We start from the raw sequence: 12,309 nt of genomic DNA on the forward strand, positions 1-12,309 counted from the left end.
GGATGTGTGTGTGTTTGTACACCTGTCCAGCCCTCAGAGCGAGGACCATTTTTTCAAATTTACCATCAAATTGAAGACCAGTTGTTGCAAAGTGAGGACATTTTGCCATTCCTCAAATGCTATTTTGCTAATGGTTAGGTATAGGGCTAAGGTGTCAATTGATTAGGGTTAGGGTGAGATATGAATTGGTAATGGTAAGGTTACGGGTTAGTTTTAGGGATAGGGCTTAGAAAGGGTTGAAAATGACTGAAAATCCAGGGAGTTCAATGGGAATCAACACCTGGTCCTCACTACGATGGCAGAATGAGTATGTGTGTGTGTGTGTGTGTGTTACCTGGCTCTGGATCTGAGAAACCTGCTTGGCATGTTGGGTCTCCAGGGTTTCTGGCATCACTGAGAACAAACTGCTGCCGGCCTCTCGCCTCCCTGACTTCTTGTATTTAGTCTGAGAATCAAAGTTCCTGTGAGTTTAAACATCTTAAACATGCAGCAGAATCAGATTAAGATGTTGGACCAAATCTTTTTTATTGCACATCTCTCCCAGAGTTTCCCGGCTTCAGCCGTCTGCTCTCACCTCACTCTGCAGCTCAGAGACGGCTTTAGCAAACTTGGTCTCGCTGGTTTCTGGCAGCTGAGCGTAAACGCTCTGAGACAACATCTTCTTCCCCTCCTCTTTGTACTTGTTCTACAATCACAGGCAGAAATACCAGGTGGAGGATTCATCTTTTTAAATGCAGGACGAGCTGCCATGTTTAGAATCTGTTTCATCTATTTGACTTAATACGTTTTCCTTCTGCGATTTGTTTGTGACTCAGTTTGTTCAAACCCATATTTCTACACATATATTTCCATTAATGTTATATTCTTAGCCAAAGACCTTATACTGTGGTTCTGATCCGAATGCAATTGATAACTTTAATATGTGACAGATTAGGGTTAAAGTAAAACAGAAAATCTATTTAAAGCAAAGTTTGTCAAAGCGAAACACAGAACATTAGGAAATTAGAGAGATTAAAAGGAGATGGTTTATAAGAGTATAGGCACCATCTTTGTTTCAATTTAAGATGTAGACTGCAAAGACTCGTTCCCAACAGCTTCAGACTGACTACAGGTATCGGGTATTACAGGCTAACAAAGAACTCAAATGACCTCCATTCCAAAGGGACGGACTGATTAGTCCGGTTCAATTTACATGTTTTCTAAGCCAAAACAAAATGTTTTTGGTCCACTCTATAAAACCTCGAACTCAACGCTATTCCTGACGTTTTGAATTGAACAAGCTTCCTGGATGGGAAGCGAAACGCCTTCAAACTTGGAAACAAAGTCCACCGGATTCTTTTTTAACTTTTTTTGGAACGGATTGGTAAAACAGCAGAGGCTTAAAATGTCAAAGGCTGTAAAATGATCCACATTTTCTCTCAATTTTCTGTCAGGTTGCCCATCCAGATGTTCTGTTTCCATCTTTCCCTCCTCCTCCTTGTTGGTTATCATCAGCCTGATATTTAATTTCCAATCATATTCTCCCCAAACCCTAATTCTTATATTAATTTTCGTGTTTGTTTTTGGCTCCACTTTAAGCTTTTAATTTGGATCCTGCTTCAAACCAACCCATCACCAATCAAACAGAACCAGTTTCAGCACCAGTCTGTCACAAAATGTTGCTGCTAGATGGATCATTTGTAAAATATATTAAAAAACTAATAAAAAGTAAAAAAAAATACTCATTTACTTTTACAAAAGTTATTTTTTGCTTTACGAAGCTACAAGGGATAGAACAGCATACAGAAATATAAAACCAGAGGATAAAACAATCTCCTGTACTGCAAAAACAATCTAAAAATGAGTAAAAATGTCTTAAATTAAGTGTATTTATTCCTTAATTTTAACAGGTAAATAAGATGATTTGCTGATGGAATTATTGTTTTTACTTTTAGAATAAGATAACTAGATATTATGCACTATAAATACTTTTCTTATTTTAAATGTAAATTGTCTTTGCCAATGACAATGTAAATTGTCATTGGCAAAGTCTCTCACTTAGCTCCTCTATTGAAGAACAGATGCGCTTATTTTAATAAAAACAAAAAGACCAATTGAGACTTAAATTTTTTGCATTGGGATTCCATATAACCAGTTTAAACACCAAAGTGGAAATAAACTAGTTGCTAATTGTCTCTACCAGTAAAACTGAATGACTGCACCTGATGGGTCTGAAGTCTGATTTTAGATTAACTCTAAAATCATCGTTTCTTCCTCAAACAACAGATGAATCCTAAATCTTTCAGCTTACAGATGGATTGTGTGTAAATTAGCCGATTTCATATTTTAATGCCACATTCATGATCGCAGCAGTAAAACTATTGATCACTTTACTCTAAGCTTCAAATATTATCAGTAAACGAGATGCAGGTTATTGTTGCGGATTATTGTGATGATGCAGCTGCAGCCTTTCTGGACCAGACGTGAGTCATCAGTGAAATAGTTAAACCTTAATAAACCTCAGCTTTAAACCATCTACTAACAGTCTATTGGCTGATTTAAATGAATTGTTGTTTCCTGTATCTTTGCTCGTACCTCGCTCTGGATGTGGGCGACCTCTCGGGCAAACTGGGTCTCCAGAGTATCAGGAAGCTGGTGGTAAGCTGGACACTGCAGATCCTTCTTCAAGCCTTCTTTATAAAGCAGCTAGGAGACACAATGGAGCCCAGATTATCAAACAGAGTAATAATCTAGAGCATGCAGTGATCACAGGTCAGGTGTTCATTTATTTCCCTTCATCAAACCCTCATATCAAAGCTGCTAACATGAAGCAGAGGATTTTAAAGACTGAGCATTTTAAAGACAAAGAAGTGATCATCTACCTGGCTTTGCAGCTTTGACGCCTCCTTGGCGTGTTGCGTCTCCAGAGTTTCTGGCAGGGTGCGGTACAGAGGAGTGGAAGTCTCTTTCTTACTAGCTTCTTTGTATTTCGCCTGAAGGGTAAAAACAGTTTAACTTTGATGATCCTCTCCTGAACAGTCTGGGCTCCCCATAAGTTTAAATTCAGTCTGATTACAATCTAAACTACAATAAATAAATAAATTAAAAGACAAATAATGGTGGCAAAGAAATGCTGGCTAAAGAGAAAAATGCATAAAAAAAAGAAAAAAAAAAAGAAACAGGAATTATGGGACAAAGTGGAGCAAAGGAAGAAATAAGTTTTTTTGAAAATGTTTCAGAGATAAAAACTTTGAATGTGTGTGTACTTAACCTTTTTACTCTAATCCAGGCCTGGATTATAGTTTATAAATCTGGGGCAGCCTAAGAGATCAAAGGCTCATGTGAAAGAATCTATGAAGGAAATTAGTTGCTCACTAAGAGCAGCAAAAAGAAAGCTATAAGAAATTATGTCCACTCTGAAAACACCCCAGAGAAACATGGTGGTGGCAGCGTCATCCTGTGGGCCTTCTTGCCTTTACAAGGGAGTGGGAAGCTACTGAGAAAATAGGAGAATTTAAGATGGAGCTGAATATAAGACAATCAAAGAGAAAAACATGTTTGGGTCTGCAGAAGGTCTGAGGCTGGGGAGCACCTGAACATCCAGCATGGATGCTGTAGATCAGTAGTTCCCAAACCTCACCATGCCATGCCCCCTCAACAAGTGTTAAAAGGATGTTGTCTGACTTTAATATCCCTTTAATTTTAATTTGCCTACTAGTTGCTTTTTGTATCTCTGCTTCTGTCTCCTTGAACCCCAGTCAGCCTCAGCAGATGGCCGCTCACACTGAGCCTGGTTCTGCTGGAGGTTTCTTCCTGTTAAAAGGGAGTTGTTCCTCTCCGCTGTCGCTACAAGCATGCTTAGTGTGAGGGATTGCTGAAGAGTCAGAGAGTCGATGCAATCAGCTGGTTTTCCTTAGATAGAAAACTTTGAATCAATCTGACTGGATGATCTGGTTGAACTGTAAAGTTCCTTGAGATGACGTGTAAATTGGCGCTATAGAAATAAACTCAAATTGAAATTAATTTAAACTCAATTATCATAATAATTGTTTAACATAAGAATATTACTCAACATTTTATCAACATTATATCATAATACCACTGAATAACAAACCTTTCAACAAGAGTAATCACACCCTTCTCACTGTCTTTCCTTGCCAATATGCTTATCACTGACCACTTGTAGGCTATGCTTTTTACTGAAAAGGCAGAATCACATAATTAGGTTGTTGCAAAAGCGAAAAGGCTTTTCAGTCGAGGTGGGACGGTCCTTATATGGGTAAATGGGAGAAAAGCCTCAAAGTTCTGTTTTAAAATCCCTGTTTATACATTTATAACCACTTTAAGAACTTCATATTTTATGATAATGTGTGCATCTGTAGCAGCCCATTTTGAAAATAGCTACTTAAGATCCAAACTGAACTTTTTACTGAAGGCGGTTCTACAAAGCACTTCAAGCAGGATCTTTGCTTCAGGGACGACAGGGTTTTCGAGTGCAAGCTCCGACTCCAGCTTTTATTGCCTACTGTTGGTGGTCAGACGCCCGGTGGTGCCAGTGTATGGCAGCCTTGGTGCTGTCAGTGAGCCCCAGGGCAGCTGTGGCTACAATGTAGCTCACCACCATCAATGGGTGAATGACTGAATGTAATGTAAAGCACTTTGGTCAAGTCTCCTGACTAGAAAAAGCGCTAAATAAGTACAGGCCATTTACTGGGCAGTCTCTTAGGGGAGGGTTGGTAACAATTTAATACATACTATTTTTATTTCATTTAATCAATAATAAACAACTAGCAATGAATGAAGCAACTAAAATTAATGAAAAAGAAAAGGAGTACAAACTTGCATCTGTCCCCAAATCACATACAAAGAAAATTAGCTGCTCAGCTCTTCAGACTTTTATAGAAACAAAACCCAGAGCATATATGGAGCATAACGTGCACAGTTGAAGACTTATCCTTTACTTTTCTCATAGAACTATGCCTGGAAGCGGCCCTGGTGACACTAACACAGCCCCATCAGTCCACCCACCTCGCTCTGCATCTCCATCAGCTCTTTAGCATGCTGGCTCTCCAGTGTCGCAGGAAGCAGAGAATACAGGTTCATGCTCATCTCTTTCTTCCCGTCTTCTTTGTATTTGACCTTGTTAGGAAACCGGGTGCAGAACAAGAGAAGAGAACGGGAGGCCGTCCATTACAGTTAATAATACAGTCAGAGAGACAGAGGCTGCTTTTCCACTCGTCATGGAAGTTAAACCGGCAGGAATTAGGGTGAGTCCAGGAAAATCTGATCAATCTCACCTCACTGAGCATCTCCATCTGCTGTCGGACAAACTGAGTATTGATGGTTTCTGGCATCAGGTGGTAGAGACTGGAGGCGTCTTTCTTCTGATTCTGCTTGTATGTCAGCTGGAGGAAAAATAACACAACTAAATACAGTGAATGAATAGCTAAAGGCTAATTAAGTTGTGGAGTAAAAAATGTTGAAGTATGTCTGTTCTTAGCCTCACAGGCTCCAAACGAAGGTCATGAGAGAAAAGAATGAGTTACACAGCTTCCTTCATGGTGTGAAGGGGAGGACTGATGTTTTGAGGAGATCCATCTGGCCCGTGAAAGATATATTAACCTAACAGCGAACAACCTTGATGATTCAAGTTGTTTTTCCTCCAAATGTCCAGGTGTGAGAAAGTTCTTTATCTAAGGGTGGGATAGTTCCAAGAGAGTATTGGGAGTTGCTGTATAAAATTATGTACTGAGCTTGTCCCGGTCAGAGCTCTATCTCTCAGTCTGAGGACGTTAAATAAATTTTCTCTTGCAAGAGTCTCAGCTTCCTCGTCAACTCCACAAAGGGATAAAAGAAATCCAAAAAAGACAAAAAAGCTGAATGAAGATTTGCTTTCGTAAGAGCAGGACTTTGAAGAAAAGGAGATTTTAACATCTTAAAGGGAGTTTTTCTGATTAAAGATTCAATAAATGAAAACATAAGTATTTCTTCATCCCCTTTCATGACATTTGCAGTTTAGGTTTCTCGTTACATAGCTTTTTGAGGTTGATAAGATAAGGGTTTCTCATCAATGAAAAGAATAAGATGATCAATAAAAATTAAAATAAGAATTTGATCAACTTTTACAGTTCATTAGGTATTTCACAGCCCTCCCACTCTTATAATCAAATGATTTTTCTTTTAAAGAAAAGACCTGAAATCTGCACCTTTTAGTTCTGATCAGAGTGACTCTGGGAGCCAAAGCAACCATCGTACTGCGGTGAATCAGGTTTGATCCACTGCTGGAGGTAAATGTGTCTGCAGGCTAAATCACCAGGCTCGTGGAATAAAGGGCTAAAGGCTAACGGAAGTTCATGAATGGTAATGGAGAAATGACAGACTGTTTAAATATACACTGTATGAAGTCTAGGGGTGTGAGAAAGTGTCATCATTGGTTATTTCTACGGTAACTAGGTGAAAGCATCAACCAGGTGCTGCTGATTAAAGGCACTGATTGCCCGATCATTGGGGCCAAGGAACTGATCTGCTGATCCAAAGCATGCAGCTGTGTGGAAACACAATGCCAAGACAGAAAGACATCAGCAATAACCTCAGAGAAGCAACTGCTGCTTCTCAACAACCTGGAAATGAATCAAAGGCAATTTCAGGAATAACTGAAGCCATAACTTTCCAGGAGTCAACATCTAAGCCAATACAAACGCAAATAAGACTAAGGAATACTGTGAGATCTCACAAGATCCGTCTGCATAAGATCCTTCTGCATAAGATCCGTCTGCATAAGATCCGTCTGCATAAGATCCTTCTGCATAAGATCCGTCTGCATAAGATCCGTCTGCATAAGATCCTTCTGCATAAGATCCTTCTGCATAAGATCCGTCTGCATAAGATCCGTCTGCATAAGATCCTTCTGCATAAGATCCTTCTGCATAAATGTTATACCAAGAGGCTTAAAAGCGAATCTCAAAACTTCAAAACCAACTTCTTATTGCAGGCATAGATGAAGAGATGCTGAGTTTGGATGTAGAGAACAAACCCATTTAGTATGATCCTAATTATCCCTATTTAAAAGACACGCAATAAAAAGAAAATGTTTTGGCAGAAATGTGTGTGATTGATGCTGATGGTGAAGTTTAATGATGTTATATTAAGTTAAGCGTTCATCACTGCATGTTTTTCTCCTATGAATTTAATAATAATGTCGCGCATGCTCGCCTTGAGCTTTGAGGAAGCTGGAGCAGAGCAAGATGGGAGGAACAGCCGAGGATAAAGGCTTTGCTTTGTGCAGGAGGTCTGGAGCGCAGCACAGCGGTTACAGAGGATGCAGGATTTCAGTGTCAACCTGCTGTAGATTTGCCTAAACCATCAACAGGACAATGCTACCAAACACAGCAAAGAATCAAGGTGCTAAATATGGCCCAGTCAAAGTACAGACTTCAAGTTTATTAGAATACTGGAGCCCTTAGAGAACTGTGTAGAGAAAATAGCTGCAACTTTTAACGAAGTGAAGCAAAGTAGAGAGAGTGGGCCGACATTTCTCTAGAAAGATGTGAAGCTGGGAAAGTTTTGCTGCTCCAGGTAGTTCAACAAGTTCTTGGATCATTGGCAGTACAGTATGTCTCATTACTGAATTCATCTAATGGTAGGTTTGTTCAGTTGGTGAACCAGAGCTTACCTGGCTCTGCAGCTGGGACGCCTCTTTAGCATGACAGGTGTCCAGGGTCTCAGGTAGAGAGGAGTACAGGGAGTTCATCGCTTCTTTCTTTCCTGCTTCTCTGTACTTCATCTGAACATGAACCAAAAGAAGAGATCCTCCATGTTTAAAACATTTTTATCTGCAGCAGTTTTTTTTCTAAAACTCCTACATGGAGACGTGTGTCATCTGCATAACTGATGACTGAGACTGGATTCTAACTTCGTTTATCCTGCCCTGCATGATGAGGAGCTTATTTCACATATGAAGCTGAGACAGTCTGATTTCTTTCATTACGTAACAATGAATATTAACCAGGATGATCTTCTCCTCACCTCACTTTGCAGGTCAGAGACGGCTTTAGCAAACTGAGTCTCTGCTGTTTCTGGAAGTTGAGAGTAAAAACTCTGAGACAGGTTCCTCCTTCCTTCCTCTTTGTACTTGTTCTGGATCAAAAAGGGACCAATATAAAATGAGATTCAAAGACTCATACTGCTTTGCAACAGTCTTTGGTCACTGCACAAAAAAAAATAAGTAAAGATTTCTTAAATTAACTGTATTTACCCTAAATTTGAGTAGGTAAATGAGATAGTTTGCTAATGGAATGAGTCGTTTTACTCTTAAAATTAGATAATTATATACCATGCACATGAAATAGGACAATGCAATTGTGTTTTAAGTGTAAATAGTCTTTTTCCAATAGCAAGATGTCTCTTTTACCTCCTCAATCCAAGAACAAATGCACTTATTTAAAAAAAAAAAAAAAAACTTATCTAGATTTTGTTTTTTTCCAGTGTGATCATAGCAAACCCCACTGAATTTGAGAAGCTCTTGTCTTTGATCCGGTTTCTTATGCTAAATTTTAAAATACAACGATCAGAAAGCATTGAGTAAACATTATATGTCAAATAACAGGCATCATATATTTATTAAAAAGGGAATAAACTCAAATGAAGCACATTCTAAGGCCCTTCCAACCGTTTTGGGGAACCTCGTGTTTATTCTATCTCTATCCAATCATTTGAGAAACAAAGATTCAGGATACTAAACCTGACTCAGCAAATTAAAAAGCAGTTTTGTTTCCTGTAGGACCGTCGATGCTTAAAATATATATTTACAAGAGTTTCAGTTCATTGAAAGATAATTTTCAGAGTTGATAAAAAAACAAAGAAAAAGAAACAGAAATCTAACACATTTGGAGATTTTTTTTTCCCAACCGTAGAATCTGCCTTTTTTATTGTAAAATTAGCTGAATCCATCAACTATAAGAAAATGAAGCTTTAAATACAGAGTAATTAAATTACTCTGTATTTAGTAATTAAACATTAAAGAAAATCAACCAAACACTCCCAATCATCTGAAACCCAGTGTTGCCTTTGCTTACCTCACTCAGCATCTCAGTCATCTCTCTGGCAAAGCTAGTTTCTAAAGTGTCTGGCAGAGTCGAATACAACGAGCTGGACATTTCCTTCTTCCCATTTTCTTTGTATTTGATCTTTGGGGAGAAAAAAAAACATGTTACACAAGAAAACTTCACCATTAAAAACAGCAACATATGTCCAACATTATTATGCTAGTCTACACTCAACAGTCTAGAAATAAGTCAGCATTTTTTGAATTAAGTGTATTTACCCTTAATTTCGGAAGGTAAATAAGATTATTTTCCAATTTTTACTCTTGAAATAAGATAATTAGAAAATATGCATTTGAAATAAGACAATCAATTCTTTCTTCTTATTTTAAATGTAAATTGTCTTGTTCCATTGACAAAGTGTCTCACTTACTTCCTCAATTCAAGAACAAATGCACTTATTTTAAGAAAAAAATTATTCATTTAGATTTAGATTTTCCAGTATACTAGATAACACCTGCATATTAACTTGTGGTGTTCCACAGGGTTTATAACTCAGTCCCATTTATTTGACTACTGCCAAAAAAAAAAGTTTCATTTCAATCAAACACAATAAGGTCACACATACTGTACATTACCCACTGTACACCTCTATAGGTCTAGATCTTGCTTAGTGATCTAAAGTGTAATATAATACATATAATGTATACATTTTGTGACAAAGATGGCTCTAAACACACATTTCTGGTAGAGATATGTAACCCGCAATTAGTCAATCAAGACTTTTATTTTTGCGGGCCCACTTCCTGTTTTGCCCAAACTCCTCAACTTATTTAAAGCCCCGCCTCCAGCCAGGTTAAACTACATCACCTGTTCCACTGTGATTGTGGCTGGCTGTTGGCATCCTGCTGAACATTTCACCCTGGAAATAATCCAAATCTCTGAAACTACTGATTTGCTCTCTTGGTGAGTTTGTTCCTAGCATAGCAGTATCAGATTGGTATGCAATTGCTGCTTGATTGCTCATTGGAGCATTGTTTTATTAGAACAGTTGCTGTTGTGCCTGGGCTGTCACAGCTGATCGCTGTTGAGTGTGCCCCACTCCCTGCTTTAAGGTAACTAAACTGCTGGTATGGTGTGTGTTTGGGCACTTTGTGAAATGAAATGTGTTAAAATAGGATCATGTAGCTACATTTAAATTGATATTGCGCAGTATATTAATTTAATTTCTTTCTCTCACACTGCTTGAGTATTTGAGTTAATTTATTTTATTTGATATTTTGAAAGTTAACTTTGATTTCAACTTTTCAAGTTTAAGCTTAATTGATTAGTTTGAAATGATTATTCTTTTTGTTTATTTAAATTATGGTTAATTTAACCTGATTGAGATGTTTAATTATCAGAAATTTGATAGTTGTATTGACTTTATTTGTTGCATTTGTGTTTGTTAAAACACTTAATGGGTTTTCTGGCCTTTTAGGTCGGGTTTTTTTATATATGATGGATCAAATCCTCAGATCCTGAACAACTGATGGCGAGCTAAAAAAGGACAAGACCCCTAGGACTCTTTAATTGATTTTTTTTTTTTTGTGTATTTGTAATTGTAATTGTGGTGTTTGTTGTTTTTTTTCCCTGCCCCTTATTTTTTCCCTGTTTACAGGGAAAAACAATAATACACTTGCATAAAAACTAAAACAGTTTCCTTGTGTTTTCATTCACACCTCAGGCTCCTTAACGAACTGTTTTTCTGATATCGCAGTCAGCTGCCTAGCCCATAACTGTTACAGATACAATTCTCTAAGTACTGTATACTAGGAGAATTATAGCAGCTTTGATTCAGCATCAAATAAAAAAGTCAAATCATTGTAAAAGGCTATAAGTGTTCAAAATGTTTCTTTTATTTCTACATGACATCATTACATTTTCAATATGGTCGTTCATTTTTTTATTAGAAATCTTCATTTTTTTTTTTTATTAAGACCACTTTTTAATTAAGATTGTCGGCTTACCTTTGTTGTCCTGCTATCAGAACGTTTGACCTGAACAGAAATGTTGGTCCTAAACTTTAAGAAGGATCCTTGGCAATGAGTATATTAAAGGTTTATTCTGGTCCTAATATTAAGCTAAACTTAGCATAAGGTTGAGCACAAACTTTTCTATGTAAAAGTAAAACAAAACTTCATCCACCTGTCAGTATCAGTAGGATAAATGTCCAAATACTAAACCGTTTGTGATGTTTTCAATAACCATGTATAGTTAAGCTTCTAGGTACACTGTAAAAATGTTATAAAAATTAGTAAAAATGTCTTAGATTAAGTGTATTTACCCTTAATTTGAGTAGGTTAATAAGATCATATGCCCTGGAATTAATATGTTCAATCTTAAAATAAGATATTAGATAATATGCACTTGAAAAAAGACAATGCACTAGTGTTTTCTTATTCTAAATGTAAATTATATTGTTCCATTGGCAAAGTGTCTCACTTACCTCCTCAATTCAAGAAAAAAATGCACTTATTTTAAGAAAAATGGCTTCTTTGGATTACATTTTTTGAAGCGTGGATTTTCAAAGCTTGCGGCTGAGATGGTAACATTTTGATCTCTGCAGGTTCTCAATTAATCTTCCTGCCTTAGTCTGAAATAATCTCTTAAATGTGACAATATTGGGCCAATCCCATCGTCTGAGACAGAATTGATAATAATGTATTAATCATATATGGAAGCCTTCTCATGGGCTGCTCAGTGGCGCAGTGTGTGCTGCCTTGCAGCAAGAAGGTTCTGGGCTCGATTCTCAGCCTGAGTACTTTCTGCATGGAGTTTTTCGCTGATCATGCTTGGCTTCTCTCTCACAGCCCAAAACATGAATGTTATGTTAATTAGCTTCTCTAAATTCTCCTTAGGTGTGAGTGTGTGCAGTTGCCCGGCGATGGACTGGCGACCTGTCCGCCTCTTGCGTGATGGAAACCTTATTATGAGCCTCTTTCCTGTTGTTAAACAGGCTGTGGTTTACACACTGAACCAGGAGGAAGATCAGTCCATTACCTCATTGAGCAGCTCTGCAGCTTCTTTGGCTCGCTGTATCTCTATGGTGTTGGGGAGCTGGGAGTAAAGGTTGGTCTTCATCTCCTTCTTACCAGCCTCCTTATATTTAACCTGCAGATTTAAACCACAGTCCTGCATGAATGCATTCCTTAGTGCTTCTTTGTTGATGCACATTTAGACTTTTTAGGCTGATTTAAAAAGTTTTCACTACATCTGATCAGATGATTTCATAGCTTCAAATACATAG

At 37.7% G+C, this 12,309-nt stretch overlaps 1 protein-coding gene across 1 annotated transcript in view; it reads right to left on the bottom strand.

Moving 5' to 3' along the window:
• Positions 1 to 12,309, bottom strand: part of LOC107098890 (nebulette-like) — a 55,444-nt gene that overhangs the window by 12,613 nt on the left and 30,522 nt on the right. The window contains exons 20-29 of the mRNA XM_015396768.1: positions 12,063 to 12,173; positions 9,054 to 9,164; positions 8,005 to 8,115; positions 7,652 to 7,762; positions 5,277 to 5,384; positions 5,008 to 5,118; positions 2,862 to 2,972; positions 2,575 to 2,685; positions 575 to 685; positions 335 to 445 (exon numbers count right to left, since the gene is read on the bottom strand). Coding sequence (XP_015252254.1) covers positions 335 to 445; positions 575 to 685; positions 2,575 to 2,685; positions 2,862 to 2,972; positions 5,008 to 5,118; positions 5,277 to 5,384; positions 7,652 to 7,762; positions 8,005 to 8,115; positions 9,054 to 9,164; positions 12,063 to 12,173 — 1,107 coding nt within the window. The remainder of the gene's footprint in view (positions 1 to 334; positions 446 to 574; positions 686 to 2,574; positions 2,686 to 2,861; positions 2,973 to 5,007; positions 5,119 to 5,276; positions 5,385 to 7,651; positions 7,763 to 8,004; positions 8,116 to 9,053; positions 9,165 to 12,062; positions 12,174 to 12,309) is intronic.

Source organism: Cyprinodon variegatus, unplaced genomic scaffold (assembly GCF_000732505.1).
Source record: "Cyprinodon variegatus isolate N-32 unplaced genomic scaffold, C_variegatus-1.0 Scaffold819, whole genome shotgun sequence".
Lineage (NCBI taxonomy): Eukaryota > Metazoa > Chordata > Actinopteri > Cyprinodontiformes > Cyprinodontidae > Cyprinodon > Cyprinodon variegatus.